We start from the raw sequence: 26709 nt of genomic DNA on the forward strand, positions 1-26709 counted from the left end.
TAATTCAAGTGGATTAAAATTAATTGATTAAGTAATTAAAATTAATCACATTTCTAAATATCTTATTATATACATTAATTCTTAGATAACACAAAAATTTCAAAAGTCCCAAAAAGGGACTTCAGAATTTTTTAATTCTGAAGTCCTTTTTGGGACTTCAGAATTAAAAAATTAATGGCGGTGAGTAGCAATGTAAAGTAATAATGCTAACAGAATAATGAAAATACAATTCACTGCATGGAGACAAAACATTAATGGCTTTCTTGTAAGCCCTTGCGCCAAAAATAACAACAACAACAGCCTTCTTGTACAGTCCAATTGAAATAATTACAAAGCTATTCATTATGTACTTTTATTTTGGGAACTTCTTAAGTAGTCCATTGCATTAAAATCAGCATTAGCAATTTAGCATTAGTAGAGGCATATAATGCAAGAAAGCAAGCTTATGCAGCATCAACCAAAAAAAACCACTCCCATTCCACCCCCTCTGGTTGTCCAAATACCTGTCCAGCTGAGCCTTAAATTTATTTAAGCTATCAACTTCCACAACAAGGGATGGAAGTCTGTTCTACCAACCAACTACCCGCTGGCTAAAGGCAAATTTCCGCACATCTGTCCTACATCTGTCTTTCCTCGATTTGAATTTATGCCCTCTCAGGTGATTATTCTGAGTGAGAGGAAGAATCCCATCGGCACTGAGCATGCTCAAACCATTCAAGGCTTTATACACTTCTATCAGATCACCTTGCCAGTGCCTAGTCTCCAGACACTGTAATTTGCAAAACTTAAGCCTTTCTCCTTAAGACCAACCCTTTGTTCCATTCACTAATCTTGTTGCCCTTCTCTGTGCTCATTCCAGCAGCTCTACATCCTTCTTGAAATGAGGCCTCCAGACCTATATACAGTACTCAAGGCGTGGCCTGACCATTGCCTTATACAAGAGAACAATCACTTCCTTATCCCTGCTAGAAAAATTCCTGTATATCATTGACAAGACACCATCAGCTACTCTTGCAGCCCATCTGCACTGTTCAGAGAACTTCATATCTGCCTGCACAATTACCCCGAGGTCCTTTTCATTCTCTACCACTGTCAGTGTAGTCACCACAGAGTTGATACGTTGCTCTGGGGTTGCTGTTTCCCATATGTAGTACTTTTCATTTGTCAATGTTAAACTTCATTTGCCACCTTGAAGCCCATCTGCTCAACCTTTCTAGATCCTGTTGCAGCAGCGAACTGTCATTAGTGCACTTAACAACCCCGCCAATCTTCGTATCGTCTGCAAAGTTGGACATTAAGCTTGATATACCATCAACAATATGATTTATAAATACAGAAAACAACAACGGACCCAACACTGAACCCTGAGGGACTCCACTAATAACATTAGTCCACGATGAGCAGTGTCCATTGATTACCCCTCAACCATCTCTTTATACATAGCAGCAATTTGCCTCCAATGCCACACTGCTCCAATTTGTGCAGTAGTCTTCCATGTGCAACAGTATCAAAAGCCTTTCTAAGATCCAAATATATAATATCAAAGTTATTCCCTGCATCCAGTTCTTTTGTTACTGCATCATAGTATCCAATCAAATTGGTCAGGCAAAACTTCCCTTTAACAAACCCATGCTGTTTGTTATGTTGTTTGTTATTTGGTTTTTAGGAGCATTAGCAACTAAGGCCATATTGCTCCGGGATATGGAGTGGTCATTTCTTGACCTTTCCGCATCCTCCGTATTTGGTGGTGACGGGCTCGAACCCCGGTCTAATCAAGAAGCATGTACTACGTACTGCTGCTCCATCCCACCTGGCTACAAACCCATGCTGTGTCCGAGCTATAACTGAAGTCTTGTCTAGATGATCGTGCAATGCTTCTTTAACCAGTGCCTCCATTAATTTTCCTGGAACAGAAGTTAAACTCACAGGTCTATAAGTACTTGTGTCAGCCTTTGATCCTCCTTTGTGAATTGGGGTCACACTTGCACATCTCCAGTCTATGGGTACCTCCCCTGAGTCCAAAGAAGCTCTCATAATTATGGCTAAGGGTTTGCTTACTTCCTTTGCAGCCTCCTTTAATATAACTGGATAGATCCCATCCACCCCGGGTGCCTTTTTTATGTTTATCCTCAACAATTTCTCCTCCACTTTCCTCTCAGTTATTACAAAATCATCTAGCTCACTCCGAGAGTTTACTTCACCTCTGGCATTCCCTCCCCAAATAACTCCTCATGTGTGAATGTAGGTGTAAAATACTCATTTAGTTTGTTAGCCACCTGAGCAAGATCCTCAACGGTTGAACCATCAATATCTAGTGGACCAATCTGATTCATCCCTTTCCTTCTAGAGTTTACATAGGTAAAGAACTCTTTTCTGTTTTTCTTTGCATCCTTTGCCAAGGATTTCTCATAATCTGCCTTTGCTTGCCTAATCTCCTTTGTGAATTTGTTACAGACCAGCTTATATCTATCATAGGCTTCCATGACACCCATTAATGTATATGTATCCCATGCATTTTTCTTCTCTGCCATATGTCTCATTAGTTCATCTGACATCCATTTAGGCCTAAACCTTGAACAATATTTCTTAGTTGGTATATAAAGCCTAGTAGCTTCCAAGATAAGTTCTTTGAATGCTTCCCATTTTGAATTTGCCGCTGGTAACATCATCAGTTGGTCCCACTGTATAGAATTTAAATACTGTCTCAGACCATCACAGTCGCCTTTACGAAAGCAAAAACCCTTCCTTTTACCCCTGATGGTAGTTACCTCTTTGAGTAAATCCCACTTCAGCAAACTGTGATCAGTGCCCCCTAGTGGTTCCTTTATCTGCAGATTCTTAATGCATGAAGAATCACTACTGATAATCAGATCAAGAGTATTACTCCCTCTAGTTGCCTCCTGAACATACTGATGTAGAAAACAATCATCCAATAAATCCACAAAAGCCTTGCTAGTGTGTGAATGACCAACCCACAAATTCCAGTCAATATCTGGGAAATTAAAATCCCCAATTAAAAATTATAAAAATAAAATACCATTACAAAGAATACTGTTTTAACAGAACTTTTCAGTATAACGAAAATACATTTCTATGTCCCACACAACTACCCTTACTATAAGTGATGGTCCATCTTGTTTGAAAAAAACAGTTTTGAGAAAAATTTCAATACAATTTTGTCCAAAGTACACATATACCTAATATGTACTTGTTTCATAATGAAAGAAAAATTTTAGTGAAGGTTTATAAATGGCATTATGTAATCCATATTCTAAATACAGTCATGGACACATTTTTTTGAAGGGAAAAAAGTGTGAGTTTTAAAAAGGTGTAGCAAAAGAATTTGGTATCATGCTGTCTAATATGCTTTGCACATTTTTAAATCTTTGCACTTAGTTCAGCTTTATCAGTATCCCCCCTCCCAAACTGGACAACATGATGATGAATTCAGATACTGGTAGTTATTTATAATCATTTTTTTTTTTGGAAAAGAAATTAATAAATGTTCAAATCAAAGAAAACATATGAAAAGCAATTATACAAACATAATAAAGGAGGTGTTTTCATGATTTGTCTTTTGCTCTAGAAATATTTCCATAAGCAGTTCACTCAAATCAGCAGGAATAATGCCGGAATTAGTAATCAAATTGAATTTATTTCAATCTAAGTCCACACATTTTCAATTTTACTAAAGTTAAATTTTCTTATTAATGCAGAAAAAAAATAAGCATTAAAATCAAAAATTAACTATTAATATGGAGAAAATAACAATAAGCTGTAGCTACTGTACTGTATTTCTGAAAGTATGCAATTTCTTTTAAATAAAATATGCTTTCAAAATCCAAACAAAATATTTCTATTCTGCAATATATGTATTTGGTCATCTTATTTATTTATTATTGATTTTAAAGTATATAGTTAAGTAAAATTAAACCAGAAATTATCATTTCTATATGTTAGAGAAGTGCAGCAGAATTTATTTGAACAAATAATGATTTTTGAATTAATTTCCAGTGATATTCATTACAAAGAAAGAGCAAGAGGGAAGGTTTGAAAGGAAGAGGTATAGTATAGTATATCTAATGAGAGAGAATTGGTTTCCCTCCACTTATCAGAGGTTGCACAGGACCTTGAAAGCTACAATGACGTCTCTTCCTTTGGCAGCACTTAGGATTTTTGTCTGCATTGCTCAGAAAACTTCATATCTGCCTGCAAAATTACTCCCAGGTCTTTTTTATTTTCTACCACCCTAAGTGTAGTACCACACAGTTGGTACTTTTCTCTGGAGTTACTTCTACCCATATGCAGTACTCTGCATTTGTGAATGTTAAACTTCAGTTGCCACTTCTCAGCCCATCTTCCTAAATTTTCTAGATCCTGCTGCAGTAGCACACTGTCATTAACAACCTGGCCAACCTTTGTACTACCTGCAAACTCCGACACTGAGCCTGAGATACCTTCATCAATATCATTGATAAATATACAAAACAACAGTGGCCCCAACACTGTACCCTGTGATACTCCACTAATAACATTAGTCCACGAAGAGCAGCACCTATTGGTTACCGCCCTCTGTCTTCTCCCACTCAACCATCCTTTTATCCATTGTAGCAACTTACCCATAATACCATTCTGCTCCAATCTATATAGTAGTCTTCCATGCGCAACGGTGTCAAAATCTTTTCTGAAATCCAAGTATACGATATCAAAATTATTTTTTGCATCCAGTTCTTTTGTAACCACATCATAATATCCAATCAAATTTGTCAGACAAGACTTTCCCTTAACAAATTTCCCTTAACATATTGATGGGTCAAGTGTTGATGATCCTGCTCAGGTAGCTAACAAACTAAATGAATATTTTGCATCGACATTCACACATGAGGAGTTATTCAGCGAGGGGAATGCCAGAGGTGTATTCAACTCTAGCAGTAAGCTACAGAATCTTGAAATAACTGGGAGTAAAGTGGAGGAGAAACTGTTGAAGATAAACACAAGAAAGGCACCCGGGGTGGATGGGATCTATCCAGTTATATTAAAGGAGGCAGCAAAGGAAGTAAGCAAACCCTTAGCCATAATTAATGAGAGCTTCCTTGGACTCAGGGGAGGTACCCATAGACTGGAAATGTGCAAATGTGACCCCAATTCACAAAGGAGGATCAAAGGCTGACACAAGTAATTATAGACCTGTGAGCTTAACTTCTGTTCCAGGAAAATTAATGGAGGCACTGGTTAAAGAATCACTGCAGGATCATTTAGACAAGACTTCAGTTATAGCTCAGACACAGCATGGTTTTGTTAAGGGGAAGTCTTGCCTGACCAACTTGATTGGATACTATGATGCAGTCACAAAAGAACTGGATGCAGGGAATAACTTTGATATTATATACTTGGATCTTAGAAAGGCTTTTGATACTGTTGCACATGGAAGACTGCTACACAAATTGGAGCAGTGTGACATTGGAGGCAAATTGCTGCTATGGATAAAGGGGTGGTTGAGGGGGAGAAGACAGAGAGTGGTAATCAATGGACACTGCTCATCGTGGACTGATGTTATTAGTGGAGTGCCTCAGGGCTCAGTGTTGGGTCCATTATTGTTTTCTGTATTTATAAATGATATTGATGATGGTATATCGGGCTTAATGTCCAAGTTTGCAGACGATACAAAGGTTGGCAGGGTTGTCAAGGACACTACTGACACTATGCTGCTGCAACAGGATCTGGAAAGGTTGAGCAGATGGGCTGAGAGGTGGCAAATGAAGTTTAACATTGACAAATGTAAAGTACTCCACATGGGAAACAGCAACCCCAGAGCAACGTATCAACTCTGTGGTACAACACTGACAGTGGTAGAGAATGAAAGGGACTTGGGGGTGGTTGTGCAGGCAGATATGAAGTTCTCTGAGCAGTGCAGACGGGCTGCAAGAGTAGCTCATGGAGTATTGTCAATGATATACAGGAATTTTTCCAGCAGGGATAAGGGGTGATTATTCCATTGTATAAGGCGATGGTCAGGCCACACCTAGAGTACTGTATACAGGTCTGGAGGCCTCATTTCAAGAAGGATGTAGAGCTGCTGGAACGAGTACAGAGAAGGGCAACAAGATTAGTGAATGGAACAAAGGGGTGCTCTTACGAAGAAAGGCTTAAGTTTTGCAAATTACAGTGTCTGGAGACTAGGCAGCAGCGAGGTGATCTGATAGAGGTGTATAAAGCCTTGAATGGTTTAAGCATGCTCAATGCTGATGGGATTCTTCCTCTAGCTCAGAAAAATCACCTGAGAGGGCATAAATTCAAATTGAGGAAAGACAGATGTAGGATAGACGTGCGGAAATTTGCCTTTAGCCAGCGGGTGGTTGGTTGGTGGAACAGACTTCCATCCCTTGTGGTGGAGGTTGATAGCCTAAATAAGTTTAAGGCTCAGCTGGACAGGTATTTTGAACGATCAGAGGGGTGAAGTGGAAGTGGTTTTTTTTTTTTTTTTTTGGCTGATGCTGCATAAGCTTGCTTTCTTGCATCAAATGCCTCTACTAATGCGAATGCGAATGCTAATGCAAACCCATGCTGTGTCTGAATTATTGCTGCAATCTTGTCTAGATGATCCTGCAATGCATTTTTAACCAGTGACTCCATTATTTTACCCGGAACAGAAGTTAAACTAACTAGTCTGTAATTTCTTGTGTCACCCTTCGATCCCTCTTTGTGAATTTGGAATACATTTGCACATCTCCACTCCGTGGGGACCTCCCCTGAGTCCAAGGATGCTCTCATAATTATGGCTAAGGTTTTGCTTAGTTCCTATAATTGGATAGATCCCATCCATCCAAAGTGTTTCTTATGTTTACCTTCAATTTCTCCTCCACTTTGCTCTCAGTTATTACAAAATCATTAATCATCCTGCTACATTAGCATTATGCATTAGTAGAGGCATATGATGCAAAAAAGCAAGCTTATTCAACATCAGCCAAAAAAAAAAAAAAACAACCACTACTCCCATTTCGCTCCTCCGTTCGTTCGAAATACCTGTCCAGCTGAGCCTTAAATTTGTTTATGCTATCAACTTCAACAACAAGCGATGGGAGTCTATTCCACAAACCAACTACCCGCTGGCTAAAGGCAAATTTCCGCACATCTATCCGACATCCGTCCTTCCTCAATTTGAATTTATGCCATCTCAGGTGATTATTCTGAGCAAGAGGAAGAATCCCATCGCCATTCAAAGCCTTATACACCTCTATCAGATCACCTCGCTGATGCCTAGTCTCCAGGCTCTGTAATTTGCAAAACTTAAGCCTTTCTTCGTAAGAGCAACCCTTTATTCCATTCACTAATCTTGTTGCCCTTCTTTATACTCGTTCCAGCAGCTCTACATCCTTCTTGAAATGAGGCCTCCAGACCTGTATACAGTACTCAAGGTGTGGCCTGACCAATGCCTTATACAAGGGAATAATCACATCCCTGTCCCTGCTAGAAAAATTCCTGTATATCATTGACAAGACACCATGAGCTACTCTTGCAGCTCGTCTGCACTGCTCAGAGAACTTCATATCTGCCTGCACAATTACCACCAGGTCCTTTTCATTCTCTACCACTGTCAGCGTAGCACCACAGAGTTGATACGTTGATCTGGGGTTACTGTTTCCCATATGTAGTACTTTACATTTGTCAATGTTAAACTTCATTTGCCACCTCTCAGCCCATCTGCTCAACCTTTCCAGATCCTGTTGCAGCAGCATAGTATCAGTAGTGTCCTTAACAACCCTGCCAACCTTGGTATTGTCTGCAAACTTGGACATTAAGCCTGATACACCATCATCAATATCATTTATAAATACAGAAAACAACAATGGACCCAACACTGAACCCTGAGGAACTCCACTAATAACATTAGTCCACGTTGAGCAGTGTCCATTGATTACCACTCTCTGTCTTCTGCCACTCAACCATCCCTTTATCCATAGCAGTAATTTGCCTCCAATGCCACACTTCTCCAATTTGTGCAGCAGTCTTCCATGCGCAACAGTATCAAAAGCCTTTCTAAGATCCAAATATATAATATCAAAGTTATTCCCTGCATCCAGTTCTTTTGTGACTACATCATAGTATCCAATCAAATTGGTCAGACAAGACCTGCCCTTAACAAAACCATGCTATGTCTGAGCTATAACTGAATTCTTGTCCAGATGATCCTGCAGTGCCTCCATTAATTTTCCTGGAACCGAAGTTAAACTAACAGGTCTATAATTACTTGTGTCAGCCTTTGATCCTCCTTTGTGAATTGGGGTTACATTTGCACATCTCCAGTCCATGGGTACCTCCCCTGAGTCCAAAGAAGCTCTCATAATTATGGCTAGGGGTTTGCTTACTTCCTTTGCTGCCTCCTTTAATATAACTGGATAGATCCCATCCACCCCGGGTGCCTTTTTTATGTTTATCCTCAACAATTTCTCCTCCACTTTCCTCTCAGTTATTAGAAAATAATCTAGCTCACTGCCAATGTTTACTTCACCTACGACATTCCCCTTCCTGAATAACTCCTCATGTGTGAATGTAGATGCAAAATACTCGTTTAGATTGTTAGCCACCTGAGCTGGATCCTCAACTGTTGAACCATCACCATCCAGTGGACCAATCTGATTCATCCCTTTCCTTCTTGAGTTTAAATAGGTAAAGAACTCTTTTCTGTTTTTCTTTGCGTCCTTTGCCAAGGATTTCTCATAATCTGCCTTTGCTGCCTAATCTCCTTTGTGAATTGGTTACAGACCAACTTATATCTATCATAGGCTTCCATGTCACCCATTAATTTGTATGTATCCCATGCATTTTTCTTCTCTGCCATATGTCTCATTAGTTCATCTGACAACCATTTAGGCCTGAACCTTGAACAATATTTCTTGGTTGGTATGTAAAGCCTGGTAGCTTCCAAGATTAGTTCCTTGAATGCTTCCCATTTTGAATTGGCTGTTGGTAACATCATCAGTTGGTCCCACTGTATAGAATTTAAATACTGTCTCAGACCATCATAGTCGCCTTTACGAAAACAAAAACCCTTCCCTTTACCTCTGATGGTAGTTACCTCCTTAAGTAAATCCCACTTCAGCACACTGTGATCACTGCCACCCAGTGGTTCCTTTATCTGCAGATTCCTAATGCATGAAGAATCACTACTGATAATCAGATCAAGACTATTACTCCCTCTAGTTGCCTCCCGAACATGCTGGTGTAGAAAACAATCATCCAATAAATCCACAAAAGCCTTGCTAGTGTGTGAGTGACCAACCCACAAATTCCAGTCAATATCTGGGAAATTAAAATCCCCCATTATAAGACTCTCTGATTTACTGGCCCATTCTATTTCCCTGTACAGTATCTTATTATACTCATCAGAGTCATTAGGCCTATAGCACACTCCTACTCTCAATTTTGATTTACCTATGCTTATGTCACACCAAACTGACTCGACACTGCCCTGTCCATCAATGTCCACTGGCTTCACTTCCTTGGATTTTATGTGTTTTTTAACTAATAGCATAACCCCTCCTGTCCTGTCTATCCTTTCCATACACATTGTACCCCCCAAATTCCAGTTCTGCATTCCTTATATCTGTGTGGCACCACGTCTCTGATATCCCAACAATATCTGCCTTTGATGTTTTGAGCAATACCTCAAATTCATCAAATTTATTTACTAAACTCCTAGCATTGGTGTACACGCAAGTATACATGCACCTGTTTCTATTCTTAGCTACCCTAACACAACCCATGTGTTTACTTGTACCGCAATGACTTCCAGCAGTCTCTGAAATATCCTGCATCTTGTTTTTCAGGCTTCTGCTCATTCCAATAGAAGCAGTGCAAGAATCTCTTTCACCTCTGCCAGTGGCTACTGTTAATCCATTAGTCTTTGTCTCCCCCCCAAGCTAGAAATTTTCCGACCCACCTAACACTGCCTCGATAGCATCAGAAAATATTCTTGCACCCTTTCTATTTAAGTGTATCCCATCCCTGTAGAAGCAATCTCTCCTGTTAACAAGTACATTCCAGGCTGAAAAAAATTCTACCCCTTGAGCCTTGCACAATCTTTCCAGGGCCGAATTGATCGACAAGGCTCTCATCATATACTCCCTCCTATCGTGTCTGGGCAGAATTGCAGACACTTTCAAATTCAACCCTACTTCACGGCTTTTTTTCAACAGTGACCTGTACTTGTTAAGTAATTCTGCTGGTCTCCTACTCTTAATATCATTAGTGCCAACGTGTACAACTATATCACCTTTTGTGCCCTTAAAAGATGATATCTGCTCTACAACGTCATCAACCTTTGCCCCTAGGAGACATACCCATACTACAATTTGATAACCTTCTGGCATTTTCAATCCTTAATAACCCCTCATGTCTTAACAATATTTTTCAACCTCGGGAATGAAGCAGCATTAAAACCAATCCTCAATGAGAGATATTGTTATCCATGCTCTCTGGTTTGTTCGGAAATGCACAGGTAGAGTGGCTTTATTGATACCCTTAAATGCACAAGGATTTCCAGAATGGTACACAAGCAGTGGTTTTAATCTGTAATTGGTCATTTAATCTGTAATCTCCTGCTGCATTAGCCCCAAGCAAGAGTGTGGCACTATCTTTTGAAGCCTTGAAAACTGGCATTGTCTCTTCCTCTTTGGCAATGTATGTTCGATCCGGTATTTTTTCCAATACAGAGCAGTCTCGTCAAAGTTAAAAATTTGCTGCATTGAATAGCTGCCTTCATCAATAATTTTTTTCCAACACATTACAAAATTTCTCTGCAGCTGCAGAATTGGCATTGGCAACTTCACCACATACTTTAATCTTGTGGAAACCAAGCAATGCTTGAACCTATTAAACCACTCGTTGCTTGCCACAAACCTGGCTTGGGGTTTGCCGTACTTATCCCTAATATCTTCATAAATACTTCTTCCTTTTGCTTGAATAGCCATTGGACTCAGGGGCACTCACTTCTGAATCTGATTTTCCACCCATTTATTAATAACTGTTCCCTCTTTGATATAGCACCAGAACGCTGCTGACCATAAGTGCATTGATCCTTTGACATGTTCATTTATACGTGCACTGTCCTTTAAAATAGTATTCCCTGTTGAAGCAGTGAGACCTGTTGTTGTTATTTGGTTTTTAGGAGCATTAGCAACTAAGGCCATATTGCTCCGGGGATATGCAGTGGTCATTCCCTGACCTTTCTGCATCCTCCGTATTTGGTGGTCATGGGCTTGAGCCCCAGTCTAATCAAGAAGCATGTGCTACGCACTGCTGCTCCTGCCCACCTGGTCAGTGAGACCTAATTCCTTTGCACTAAATGACAAACTTTGTCCTGCTTAGTACTTCTTAATCATTTTCACCTTAATTTCTAAATAAATTCTGTTTGGTTTCCTAGCACTGCCAGCACTTGCACTTTCCATTGGTGGCTTTCCCTTCATCATTGTAATAAGTGGCGACCAGGCTAGCCGGGTAGGTAAAGTGCCTGCCTGGCAAACCAAAGGTCGTGGGTTTGATTCCCGCCTCAGGCTGGATATCACGATGCCGAACCAACCGGTTGGTTGGATATCCCGGCCACGATACAAGGAAGCAAGAAAAATCTGGTTCCTTCATGTATTGATCACATCATACGAAATAAATAAATAAATTGTAATAAGTAAATAGAAATGAAGAGAAGATTCTAAAAATTTTTTTTTTATATGATTGAAAATTTCAGTGAAGGAGAACGCATATCTCCATAATAACATAAAAACCCACACAACTGCAGTTATCGGTATTATCGCAAATGCAATAAGATCGAGTTTACTACCCGTTTATAATTAGATGCACTAACAGAAAAGCCCAATAAACCGGAAAGTGCAAATTGTTTTTATTGTTTTATGGTCGTGACCTCCAGAAACTTGCTTTACAAAAATATCACAAAGGTGTTCAAAATTGATTTTTATAACGGAACATATGATAACGATGAAAGTGTACTGCAATTTTCATTATAAATATTACCTTTTATAGAGTAAATAGCTTAGTAATATAGCAAAATTTTCAACTTCCAAGTACTTGGAACGAATTATAAAAAAAAAAAAAAAACAAATGTGTTATTGGGTTCACATTATGATATTTTCACAATACCTCCATTTATCTCTACAGATGCAAAATACGTTTCCATTTTTTTTTTTTTTTTTTTTTTTCGGTTTGCACCAGCCGACAAAAACTTACGTAAAGTCAAATTTTCGTAAGTCGAATATTATGTAAGTCGGGGAGTTCGTATATCTTTCTAAATGATTTAGCCCTATTTTCTTTCCAGTGCTTTTCTCATCCTCAGTTCTTTGTAAGTGGTTCTGTACTTAAAAGATCTTGAGTAAGAATCCAGAAAGGAAAATCACCTTTCTTTTCCTGGTATATTTATTAATTTTTACATTAAAAAAACTAACTTCTCCTGCTGCTTGGTCATTAGGTAGCACCGCTCCTGCCTCCCCATGGCGGGGCCAGAAACCTAAGAGGAAAAGTTCTCACTCCCAGGTCTAAAAGGAGCAACAATGAACTGCAATTCATATCAACCACTACAGCCCAACAGGCTCTCAACATACTGAGATCCACAGAATTGAAGATGATCTCAGTCTTCTGAAAAGAATGAAAAAGGACTCTAACAAATCAGAACCACCAGCTTTTCTGATATTGCATTTGTTACCGACTCAGCTGGTAAGCAAACTCTCTCCCTCTGTCATCCAGAGGTGTCTCGAGAATTCAGCAGACACACTAAAAATGGTGAAAAGGCTCCAGTAGAGATCTTTTAATTGAGATCATGCAAGCACAGCAATCTGAATTATTATTAAAAATGTCCTCTATAAGCAGAATCCCAATCAAAGTCACACCACATAACACACTGAACTCCACAAAGGTAGCGATAAGTGAGCAGGATTTATTTAACGTCACCGAAAAGGAGATAGTCATGGAATTACTAGAAAGAAAGTAAGTCAAGCAAAGAAAATCATGATACGGAAGCACGATAAGCTTGTCCCAACACGTAATATTATATTGACCTTTAGTACACCAAATTTGCTGACCTCAGTTAAATAAAGCAGGCTACCTCCACTGCCGTATCCGACCATACAATCCAAACCCTTTAAGATGTTTCAAGTGCCATAAGTTTGGTCACACCCAGATAACATGTAGAGGTGAAACTATTTGTCCTAACTGTGGGTCAAAAAATAATTCACAAACAGATTGTACTGCAAAGGCTCCAGAATGTCCAAATTGCAAGAGCAACCATCCAGCATATTCAAAATTATGTGACCTCTGGAAAATTGAAAAAAGAATATAAAAGTATAAGATTGAGAACAAGGTCATATCAAGAAGCAAGAAAGCGAATAAAGCCAACAGTCCCAATACGCAAGTACGCTTCCACTACACAAAAGCGTCAAGCTGTTTCAACCCAAACTGAAGTATCAATTCCGTCCAATACATCCATTGCAGAATGGGCACGATCTGTACTATCAACACATCAGCCTACCATCAAACCTGTTCTAGTTGATGAAATAAGTAATACCCCTATCACAGTTCCGCCTAAAATTTCATCATGTGATAAAATGTCTAATAAATCATGAAGCCAACAAGCTACTGAATTGTAAAAGCCAACCTCAAATAGAATGGACTCTGAAAATATAACTGCACACAATGAAACAGTTTTTGATCTTCATGCAGAAGATGATATGGAGACTGGATTTTCACCTGGTCAAACTGATGATGTTGAAGAGAGTACAGATTCCAGATGTCCCAATTTTCCCAGAAAAGATAAAACAAAATATGACCATCAAAAGCAAACCACTCACAAGAAACAGACACACTCACCTTCCCTCCTCAAACCCAGATAATGCAGCACATTGTACAATGGAATTGTAGAGGTTTATTGTAGAGGCAGCAAACCTCAGACATCTATGATTTAATCTCCCCATATAATCCTGTAGCCACTTGCTTACAAGAAAGTAATCTAACTCCAAAAGTAACTCCATAAATCAAAAATTATACCATTTACAAAAAAGATAGAAACTCTTTGGATGCCGCAGGGATCATCTGCTGGTATAGACCATACGTGCGAGCGTACGACACATGGTCATGCTAGATATTGTTCCAGGTCGGCCCATGTTGTATTAGGTAGTCAATTGTTCAACAGTGCTGCGCCTGTTCGCCTGTACGAGTCATCAGACCCAGCACTCACCTCTAACATCAACCTTTCGTCGACCTTTGAAGTTTTGCCGTCGGGTTATTGTTTGACCATTTTGACACCAGTCCTGGTACACTTTAACTACGGTGGTTCTCGAACACCCTACCAGTTCAGCCATTTGGGAAATCGAGGCACCAGCTCATCGAGCACCCACAATCTGCCCTTCATCAAAGTCTGATAAATCCTTCCTCTTATCCCTGACGCTTGGAATTTTACTACCTACTGAAACACTACACCTTATCTATGCTATGTAGGTTGACTAATTGCACACTCTCATACCTCACGTGGTTAACGGGTCGCATTCAGTTTTCATAGGGGTGGTCATAATTCAGTGATCACTCAGTGTATATCTTTGTGAATGAAATCCAATAAAAAAACTCCACCTGATATACTTAATTGCCATAAATATCTTCCCAAAGGGTAAAATGCATAATTAATGGAAATATGAGAAATTATGCGAATGGCAATCATGACAACCAAACATATTTTATTGCATTTATGTGTACAAACTGAAATGACAAGTTAACATAATAGTATTATGTACTATAAATCAGCAAAATAAGTCCTCAATATTTTGTTGTTCCTCCTTGAGCTGCAATTACAGCCTTGCAACGATCTGGCGTAGAGATAACCAACTTCTGGATATTGGTTGCCCAATTTCGTGGTACCACATCCTTATAATGCTCTCCTGCAGCTGAACCTTACTCGTTTCTTTAGAGCAATTTTAGACAACATTATGTACCAGCAATTTTCAACAGGCTTCAAATCTGGACTGTTGCCGGGTCACTGTAATCTCAGCATTTCTGAGGTATGTCTGCACCTTAAGGGAGAAAAATGAGGGAAAACACTGGTAAGTATGTTTTAAGCCTTGTGATACAAGAAGACAAACTGATCATTAAATCTAAATAGCATAACAACTTACCAATTTTGCCGTGTGGCAAGGTGCTGAGTCCTGTTTAAAAATGCATTTGGACATCTGTGTGGTGATCAATAATAACGGGTTTCAGACACTCCTCCAAGATAGCAGTGTAGGTTTCTGCATTCATCGTTTCATTAATAAACTTAATTTGCTCGACCCCTTTATTGTTATGCATCCTCAGACCATCTGACTGCCGGGGAACTTTATAATTGATGTTATGCAGTCAGGATGGTATGCCTCCAATTTTTGCCGAATCTGGAAAAAGATTCGGCAATTATCTACCTCCTCCTCCAACCTTAACCAAAAATGGACAGGAAATATCTTCTTCTGAAGAAATAGCTAACACCCTTGCAGCGACTTTCTACCAAACATCTTCCACTTCAGCATATGGCAACTCTTTTCTTCAATCAAAGCTTCTGATGAAAGGTACAAGATAAAATTACATACTACCCAATATCTTGCCTATAATCAACCATTTAACTTATTTGAACTGCCAACAGCATTAAACAGATCATCCGCCAGTCAGCTGGACCTGATGGAATATATTATGTAATGCTGAAACATATAAACAGTACAGCCTTGAATTTACTATTAACATTCTATAACCGAATTTTTCTTGAAGGTACATAGCCAGCTTCCTAGCACCACTCTGTTATTTTAGCCTTTACTAAACCACAAAAAAATCACTCACTTCCAGAAAATTACCGATATCTCTCTAACTAGCTGCCTAAGCAAAATCCTAGAAAGAATACACAGACAGCTTACCTGGGTTCTTGAAACTAAACAATCAGTTTGGATTCTCACAAAATAGATCTAATGGTGAAAGCTAAGACTAACATCCGCAATGCTTACTCAAAAATGAATATCTTGTAATGGTAAGTTTCGATATAGAAAGGGCTTTCAACACTACCTGGAGGTATTGCATATTGAGAAAACTTTATTCCATAGGATTGCAAGGGCACTTACCAGAATTCATTAGAATTTTTCTTCAACACAGCACCTTTCAGGTCTGTTATCAATCTGTACTTTCTCAGTTCTAAACTCAAGAAGGTGTCCCATAAGGATCAGTATTTAGCTCTACCCTTTTTTTCACTTAGACTGAACACCATAACACAGAACATCCCCAATACTGTAGAACTATATATGCATGCTGATGATCTTACTATATCTTGCCATTCACAAAGTATTCATACCATTGAAAGACAGCTGCAAATTTCCATAAATAGGTTGAACACATGGACATTTATCAGAATGAAAAACAATTGCAGCTCACTTCTGCAAAATGTGCAAGATACACTCAGAACCAGAACTCAGATTAAAAAACCATTTGATCTCTCTTGCTAGTAATCTTTGTTTCCTAGGTTTAATATTGGTCACCAAACTTAACTTTGTTTCAGATATATATCACATACCTCCGAACTGTTTGTTTCAAGAAACTTAATATACTCAGGTCCATTTCTGCTATGATATGGGGTGCTGATGGATACACTCTATTACATTTGTATCGTGCCTCTTATCAGGTCTCATTTAGATTATGGTGCTGTTGTATATGACTCAGCTAGGAAAAGTGCATTAATCAGTCTTAATACCATCCAACAACAGTGCCCTTCATACTGATCTGGGCGCGTTTAGAACATCCCCTGTCCAGAGTCTGTATGTACAGGCACACGAACTTCCACTTTACCTTAGAAGGAAAATGCTGCTTCTAAATTATGCAGCTAAAATTCAAAGCTTTCCACAATCCACCCTGTTCGACCGTTGCTTTCCAACCCTGAATGGACAACGATCTATAACAGTAAACCGATTGAAAATAAACCACTGGCATTAGAATAAAAGATTTCCTTCACATCTGGAATATTGATTTTGATAACATACTTCAAGAAACCAATGTTCCTGATCCACCCTGGTCTGTATATCTCCCCCAGTGTGATACCCACACTGGGGGAGATGGGGTAAGAAATGGGGTAAGAAATCCCTGGCAGACGAAAATATTAAACAATTACATAAAGACCATGCCCTCAACAATATACAAAGCTGCCAAATATATATAGTTGGCTCAAAAACAGGTTCTGCCATTGGTGCTGCAGCTGTCTTTCCTTCTTTTACAGTCTCCGTATCACTACCAGTTGATTGTAGCAGTTATACTGCCGAGTTAGCATTAGCATTTAGCATTAGTAGAGGCATATGATGCAAGAAAGCAAGCTTATTCAGCATCAGCCAAAAAAAAAAAAAAAAACACACCACTCCCATTTCACCCCTCCGTTCGTTCGAAATACCTGTCCAGTTGAGCCTTAAATTTGTTTAGGCTATCAACTTCAACAACAAGTGATGGAAGTCGGTTCCACCAACCAACCACCCGCTGGCCAAAGGCAAATTTCCGCACATCTATCCGACATCCGTCCTTCCTCAATTTGAATTTATACCCTCTGAGGTGATTATTCTGAGCAAGATGAAGAATCCCATTGGCACTGAGCATGCTCAAACCATTCAAAGCTTTATACACCTCTATCAGATCACCTCGCCGGTGCCTAGTCTCCAGACACTGTAATTTGCAAAACTTAAGCCTTTCTTCATAAGAGCAACCCTTTGTTCCATTCACTAATCTTGTTGCCCTTCTCTGTACCCGTTCCAGCAGCTCTACATCCTTCTTGAAATGAGGCCTCCAGACCTGTATACAGTACTCACGATGTGGCGTAACCATTGCCTTATACAAGGGAATAATCACCTTCTTATCCCTGCTAGAAAAATTCCTGTATATCATTGACAAGACACCATGAGCTACTCTTGCAGCTCATCTGCACTGCTCAGAGAATTTCATATCTGCCTGCACAATTACCCCCAGGTCCTTTTCATTCTCCACCACTGTCAGTGTAGTACCGCAGAGTTGATACGTTGCTCTGGGGTTACTGTTTCCCATATGTAGTACTTTACATTTTACATTTGTCAATGTTAAACTTCAGTTGCCACCTCTCAGCCCATCTGTTCAACCTTTCCAGATCCTGTTGCAGCAGCATAGCGTCAGTAGTGTCCTTAACAACCCTGCCAACCTTTGTATCATCTGCAAACTTGGACGTTAAACTTGATATCCCATTATCAATATCATTCATAAACACTGAAAACAACAACGGACCCAACACTGAACCCTGAGGAACTCCACTAATAACATTAGTCCACGTTGAGCAGTGTCCATTGATTACCACTCTCTGTCTTCTGCCACTCAACCATCCCCTTATCCATAGCAGCAATTTGCCTCCAATGCCACACTGCTCCAATTTGTGCAGCAGTCGTCCATGTGCAACAGTATCAAAAGCCTTTCTAAGATCCAAATATATAATATCAAAGTTATTCCCTGCATCCAGTTCTTCTGTGACTACATCATAGTATCCAATCAAATTGGTCAAGCAAGACCTGCCCTTAACAAAACCATGCTACGTCCGAGCTATAACTGAATTCTTGTCTAGATGATCCTGCAGTGCTTCTTTAACCAGTGCCTCCATTAATTTATATGGAACAGAAGTTAAACTAACAGGTCTATAATTACTTGTGTCAGCCTTTGATCCTCCTTTGTGAATTGGGGTTACATTTGCACATCTCCAGTCTATGGGTACCTCCCCTGAGTCCAAAGAAGCTCTCATAATTATGGCTAGGGGTTTGCTTACTTCCTTTGCTGCCTCCTTTAATATAACTGGATAGATCCCATCCACCCCAGGTGCCTTTTTTATGTTTATCCTCAACAATCTCTCCTCCACTTTCCTCTCAGTTATTACAAAAACATCTAGCTCACTGCCAATGTTTACTTTACCTACATCATTCTCCTTCCTGAATAACTCCTCATGCGTGAATGTAGATGCAAAATACTCGTTTAGATTGTTAGCCACCTGAGAAGGATCCTCAACTGTTGAACCATCAATATCCAGTGGACCAATCTGATTCATCCCTTTCCTTCTTGAGTTTAAATAGGTAAAGAACTCTTTTCTGTTTTTCTTTGCATTCTTTGCCAAGGATTTTTCGTAGTCTGCCTTTGCCTGCCTAATCTCCTTTGTGACTTGGTTACAGACCAACTTATATCTATCATAGGCTTCCATGTCACCCATTAATTTTTATGTATCCCATGCATTTTTCTTCTCTGCCACATGTCTCATTAGTTCATCTGACAACCATTTAGGCCTAAACCTTGAACAATATTTCTTAGTTGGTATGTAAAGCCTGGTAGCCTCCAAGATTAGTTCCTTGAATGCTTCCCATTTTGAGTTTGCTGTTGGTAACATCATCAGTTGGTCCCACTGTATAGAATTTAAATACTGTCTCAGACCATCATAGTTGCCTTTACGAAAACAAAAACCCTTCCCTTTACCTCTGATGGTAGTTACCTCCTTGAGTAAATCCCACTTCAGCACACTGTGATCACTGCCACCCAGTGGTTCCTTTATCTGCAGATTCTTAATGCATGAAGAATCACTACTGATAATCAGATCAAGAGTATTGCTCCCTCTTGTTGCCTCACGAACATGCTGATGTAGAAAACAATCATCCAGTAAATCCACAAAAGCCTTGCTAGTGTGCGAGTGACCAACCCACAAATTCCAGTCAATATCTGGGAAATTAAAATCCCCCATTATAAGACTCTGATTTACTGGCCCACTCTATTTCCCTGTACAATATCTTATTATACTCAGAGTCATTTGACCTATAGCACACTCCTACTCTCAATTTTGATTTCCCTATGCTTATGTAATACCAAACTGACTCGACACTGCCCTGTCCAGCGATGTCCACTGGCTTCACTTCCTTGGATTTTATGTGTTTCTTAACTAATAGCATAACCCCTCCTGTCCTGTCTATCATTTCTATACACATTGTATTCCCCAAATTCCAGTTCCGCATTCCTTATATCTGTGTGACACCACGTCTCTGATATCCCAACAATATCTGCCTTTGATGTTTTGAGCAATACCTGAAATTCATCAAATTTATTTACCAAACTCCTAGCATTGGTGTACACGCAGGTATACATGCACCTGTTTCTATTCTTAGCTACCCTAACACAACCCATGTGTTTACTTGTACCGCAATGACTCCCAACAGTCTCTGAAATATCCTGCATCTTGTTTTTCAGGCTTCTGCTCATTTCAATAGAAGCAGTGCATGAATCACTTCCACCTCTGCCAGTGGCTACTGTTAATCTATTAGTCCTTGTATCCCCCCAACTAGCAGTTTTCCGACCCACCTAACACTGCCTCGACAGCATCAGCAAAAATTCTTGCACCCTTTCTATTTAAGTGTATCCCATCCCTGTAGAAGCAATCTCTCCTGTTAACAAGTACAGTCCAGGCTGAAAAAAATTCTACCCCTTGAGCCTTGCACAATCTTTCCAGGGCCGAATTGATCGACAAGGCTCTCATCATATACTCCTTCCTATCGTGTCTGGGCAGAATTGCAGACACTTTCAAATTCAACCCTATTTCACGGCTTTTTTTCATGTAGCAGAGAAGAAAAATGCATGGGATACATATAAATTAATGGGCGAAATGGAAGCGTATGATAGATATAAGCTGGTCTGTAACCAAGTCACAAAGGAAATTAGGCAGTCAAAGGCAGATTATGAGAAATCCTTGGCAAAGAAAAACAGAAAAGAGTTCTTTACCTATGTAAACTCTAGAAGAAAAGGGATGAATCAGATTGGTCCACTGGATATTGATGGTTCAACAGTTGAGGATCCTGCTCAGGTGGCTAACAAACTAAATGAGTATTTTGCAACTACATTCACACATGAGGAATTATTCAGAAAGGGGAATGCCAGAGGTGAAGTAAATTCTGGCAGTGAGCTAGATGATTTTGTAATAACTGAGAGGAAAATGGAGGAGAAATTGTTGAGTATAAACATAAAAAAGGGACCTGGAGTGGATGGGATCTATCCAGTTATATTAAAGGAGGCAGCAAAGGAAGTAAGCAAACCCTTAGTCATAATTATGAGTGCTTCTTTGGACTCAGGAGAGGTACCCATAGACTGGAGAAGTGCAAATGTGACCCCAATTCACAAAGGAGGGTCAAAGGCTGACACAAGTAATTATAGACCTGTGAGTTTAACTTTTGTTCCAGGAAAATTAATGAAGGCACTCACTGAATTTAAGATAAATCTTGTTAATGGAGTAGCAATAAGGACACACATATTAATGATACAAAAATAGAACAATGGGATCTTATTTTAACCCCAGGGGCTCATATCTGGCGAGTATGGGCTTGGCACACCCAGGGTCCTGAGCTGGATATCATCATTCTTCTCTTTCTTGGTGATTCCCTTCTATTTTTGTTTCTCTCTCTCTCTCTCTCTCTCTCTCTCTCTCTCTCTCTCTCTCTCTCTCTCTCAGGGTAACTTGGGAATTTTTTTTTAGCTAATAATAATTATACAAAGGATATTATGGGGTTAAGTCCAATAATCCCCTTTCTCAATATCTGAAGTGCATAGCAGAATCCTACTTATAAATAATAATTTCATGAAATTAAGTAAATTTTAAAATCTACATTTAATGTCTAAAAATATGCAATGGATAAAAAACATTATGACGGAATATCATTTGTGTTATAAACTCACCTGGTTGCTTTCTAATTTATCCTTATTGTCTAATTCTTTTTGCAACTTTCTTTTTAATTTTTGCCTCTAAAAGAAAAATAACTGAAATTGAATAATTATACATCTACACAAGACAGTTATAATGGAAGTATATTATTCACAAAAATATATGGGACACTAGATGAAAAAAAGAAACTGATTATGATAAGAAGTTTTTCATATTAGGTATGATCCCCCTTCCATGGGGCAATAGATTTAAAATCTGTCGTGCTTAATGATTTCAATAACCCTCTGGAGGACACTTTATATGAGTTTTTAGTATTTGAAGGCTGGAATCTTGCTCTACCATTCCATACAGCTGTGGTTTGGTCTGGCCCTCTGTTGTTCCGAACATCCATCTGAGGTTTTTCTGGTGATTATTGATCCTGCAGATAACTCAGTTCTGTTGGCCAATCTCTCAAGTCAGCTCATTAAGAGTGTTCTTCCAGTTTTCTCTTAGTATCTGTTTCAACTATGATATGACCTGGGAGACATTAACCCAGCAGTAGTGGCAGGTGACCCTTGAAAATTGATGATTAAAAATCTAAAAATTTTCCTACTTTCTTAAATATAGTCAAACTCTTAATGAATAGGCTCTGAAGTGTTTTTTTTTAATGATTTTCCTACAGAAATTAAGCACGAGAACCTGCCAAGTTACCTGCTACCATCTTTGCAGCAATTTGGCTTTTTTGATTGAAGAGAAGCGCGATACTGAACAAGTTCCAATGCTGTGTCTGTTTAAAGTTTCAGGTTACTGGCTTTTCTTTCTCCCACTAGCTCAATAAACATCTACATTTCTAGTTGTTTTTGAAAGACTTATTATTATTTTCATAGAGTAAAGATGATATAGTATAGTGTATGGAGTAATGAGGCACTGGAAGCTCCCCTCCAACTCTGAGAAGATTACAAAACTCTCTAAAGGCCAGATTGTATGGGTTAGTGAATCTTTGTGTAGTTTTAATGTTACATTGTGATGATATGTTGTTCTGACCTCTTAGTCTCGGGAGAAAGGGAACACCATCAACCACTAGTTACTGTTGAGCACTATGGGGGAGGCAGGCCAGGTAGCAGAGATAAAGGTTCTAGCAGAGGAAACCAGCAAATTTCTAAATTATTTTAGGAACATTGCTTCAACAGTATCCTCTTCTTCTTTATTTCACCCCCCCCCCATTTTATTTTTGTTATTTTATTGGTTAAGTTCATTTTCACTCTACTGGTTTGGGAGGCTACTGGCATATACAGGCAGTTCTGACTTTACGAGTTCCTGGGTTTATGAGTTTTTTTTCTTTCAAAGTATCAAGTATCAACCAAATCGAAAATATGAACAAATTTTCGAAAATATTTGAATAAATAAAAAAAAATGAAAAAATATAATTGCAAAAAATGAATGTTAAACATTCATAAAACTGCATTTCAAACCACACGCGCAGTTATACAATACAGTGTACCGTGATTTACAATATTAATCTGTTACCATCGCAAAAATATCGTAATGTGAACCCTATAACACTAAAGATAATTCCGTGGGAACTGTTCATCTGAATTGGCTTCTAATCTCAACGATGTCCATTTCCACTTGCAGTCTGCCAAACCCCATGTACTTTTTCTGACAGAATCTCAGTTATCGGTTGATTCAACTACTGCTCATCTCAGATGCCCAAATTATTTGTTGTGTGATTAATTTTGCCTAAAAGGTGGTACTTGTGCATATGTCCGTTCTGATATTCCCTGTCAGAGACTTGGAAATTTGGAATCTCCTCTCTTCGATCTTCTCTGGCTTAAAATCTCTCTACCTCATTGTGTCAAATTCATCTGTTGTCTCTACCATTCTCCCAACTCCACTAATCACTTGGAGCTCTTTACAACTTGACTTTCTCCAGTCCAACTTTCCTAACAGTGAGGTAATTTTCCTTGGTAATTTTAATGTTCATAACTCCAGATGGTTTCCGTTTTCTAGTCACCAACCCAGTTGGTCGAGATGCTGAGGCTTTTGCAATTACTAATGACCTTGCACAGATTGTTCATTTACCTACAAGAACACCGGACAATCCTAATCATACAGCCAACACGCTTGATCTTTTTCTCACAAACAACCCTTCTAAGTACAAGGTCGAAGTGAGAGGTCCTTTAGGAACTTCAGATCACAACTTGGTAGGCGCCTCCGTAGCCAGGTAGGAAGGAGCAGCAGTGCGTAGCACATGCTTCTTGATTAGACCGGGGTTCAAGCCCGTCACCACCAAATACGGAGGATGCGGAAAGGTCAGGGAATGACCACTGCATATCCCCAGAGCAATATAGCCTTAGTTGCTAATGCTCCTAAAAACCAAATAACAAACAATAAAACAAACAACTTGGTGATTGTCTCTTCTCCAATGGAGCCTTTATCTCATGGCTATTCCCAATAGTGTTGTTTGGCATTACAAGAATGAAAAATGGGATGACCTGCGAGATTTCTTTTCTTCTTTTCCTTGGTCGGATTACTGTTTCAAAACTTCTGACGTCAATAATAGCTCAGATCGTGTCAGTGAAATTATTCTTGCAGGAATGGAATCCTTTATCCCATACTCCACTTTAAAATCTCGTCCTTTATTTAAACCTTGGTTTTCCAATTGGCTTGTTTCAAGTAGAAAACTTGCTTCTTACCCTAATGGTAGCCGAGCATTCTGGTCTCTTGCCAATGCTACTGGATACAACTTTTGCCCATCTGTGCTCCCACCTCTGTCCAAACCAGATGGTTCTATTGTCACTTCAGCCATGGATAAAGCTGACCTGCTAGCATCCCATTTTTCTTCCAATTCATGTATTAATGATCTTGGTAAAACACCTCCCACCATTCCCAACACGCTCCATTCAATGCCTCCTGTGGTCTTCTGTCAAAAGAAGGTCAGAAGGAATTTGATTAATCTGATGCTAAGAAAGCTAACTTTAACATTGACAAATGTAAAGTACTACATATGGGAAACAGCAACCCTAGAGCAATGTATCAACTCTGTGGCACTACACTGACAGTGGTAGAGAATGAAAAGGACTTGGGGGTGGTTGTGCAGCCAGATATGAAGTTCTCTGAGCAGTGCAGACGGGCTGCAAGAGTAGCTCATGGTGTCTTATCAATGATATATAGAAATTTTTCTAGCAGGGATAGAGAGGTGATTATTCCCTTGTATAAGGCGATGGTCAGGCCGCACCTTGAGTACTATACAGGTCTGGAGGCCTCATTTCAAGAAGGATGTAGAGCTGCTGGAACGAGTACAGAGAATGGCAACAAGGTTAGTGAACGGAACGAAGGGTTGCTCTTACGAAGAAAGGCTTACGTTTTACAAATTACAGTGTCTGGAGACTAAGCACCGGCGAGGTGATCTGATAGAGGTGTGCAAAGCCTTGAATGGTTTGATCATGCTCAATGCTGATGGGATACTGCCTCTTGCTCAGAATAATCACCTGAGGGCATAAATTTAAATTGTGGAAAGACAGATGTAGGATAGATGTGCGGAAATTTGCCTTTAGCCAGTGGGTAGTTGGTTGGTGGAACAGACTTCCATCCCTTGTTGTGGAAGTTGATAGCCTAAATAAATTTAAGGCTCAGCTGGACAGGTATTTTGAACGAACGGAGGGGTGAAGTGGAAGTTTTTTTTTTTTTTTGGCTGATGCTGCATAAGCTTGCTTTCTTGCATCACATGCCTCTACTAATGCTAAGCTCCAGATCCCGATGGTATTTCTGCACTTTTCTCAAAACCTGTGCTCCTTAACTTACTAATATTCTTTGCAGCCTTTTTTCATTTTTTATTCCAAAGGTGTTTTTTCCTTCTGCTTGGAAATTTGCTCATATCCAGCCAGTTCCTAAAAAGGGTGACAAATCCCTCCCATCCAATTATCGTCCCATTGCAATTACTTCTACTCTTTCTAAAGTAATGGAGAAATCAATTAACCGCCAATTCTTAAACTACCTAGAAACCTTCCATCTGATCAATGATCGCCAGAATGGATTCCATCAGTGTCGATCCACTGATATTCTGGCTTATGTTACTCATTTATGGACTAATTCAATGGAAAGGTTCGGTGAAACACAAGTAGTTGCTGTTAATATCTCAAAGGCTTTCGATCGTGTTTGGCATAAAGGTCTTCTAAACAAGCTTCCATCTTATGGTTTGCCAACTATTTTTTATAATTGGTTATCCAGTTTTCTCTCTGATTGCTCACTGAGTTTTTTCCTTGTTAGTTGTTGGCGTATCAGCTTCTATGGCCATAATGCACCTCCCAAAGTTTTTGCATTTTACTGTGATCCAAGCCCGAGGCGGGAATCGAACCTGCGACCTTTAGGTTGCCAGGAATGCACTTTACCTACCTGGCTAGCCCGGTCGGCTCGCTCACTGAGGGTGATGGTAGATGGCTCTCTGTCTTCTAATTTCTCCACTAATGCTGGTATCCCCCAAGGTTCAGTTCTTTCCACCACTCTTTTCCTCTTGTATATTAATGACCTTCTTCCATTGAATGGAAATCCTATCCATAGTTTTGCCGATGATAGCACATTGCATTCCACTTTCCATTTTGAGAAACCTTGCTCTGCTCAATTAGCTTCAACTTCTCGAAAGTCTGCTACCAATTCCTTAAATGCCGATCTTTAGGTAATTCTCCAGTGGGGCAGAGACAACTTATTTGATTTCTACCCTTCTAAAACTCAGTCTTGTCTTACATCTCACAAAAAGGATTCTTCTGCTCCTATGCTAATCTTTGGTGACACTCCTATTTCTAAGCAAAATGATATATCTCTTTTGGGAATTACCCTGAATTCTAATCTCTCTTGGCACAAGCATATTACAAATATTGCTTCCTCTGCATCTAAAAAACTTGGTTTTCTCTTTCGCTCTCAGTGTTACTTTTCTTCCAAACAGCAGCTTACTCTGTAAAAATCGCAAATCCGCCCTACTATGGAATATTGTT

General features: G+C 39.4%; 1 protein-coding gene across 1 annotated transcript in view; it reads right to left on the bottom strand.

Annotated features, from left to right (window-relative positions):
• Nucleotides 1-26709, bottom strand: part of LOC150083300 (uncharacterized) — a 300614-nt gene that overhangs the window by 268080 nt on the left and 5825 nt on the right. Inside the window, exon 4 of the mRNA XM_090378469.1 lies at nucleotides 21754-21819. Coding sequence (XP_090234595.1) covers nucleotides 21754-21819 — 66 coding nt within the window. The remainder of the gene's footprint in view (nucleotides 1-21753; nucleotides 21820-26709) is intronic.

This window comes from Mastigoproctus giganteus, chromosome 7 (genome assembly GCF_048544385.1).
Source record: "Mastigoproctus giganteus isolate SK-2022 chromosome 7, ASM4854438v1, whole genome shotgun sequence".
NCBI lineage: Eukaryota > Metazoa > Arthropoda > Arachnida > Uropygi > Thelyphonidae > Mastigoproctus > Mastigoproctus giganteus.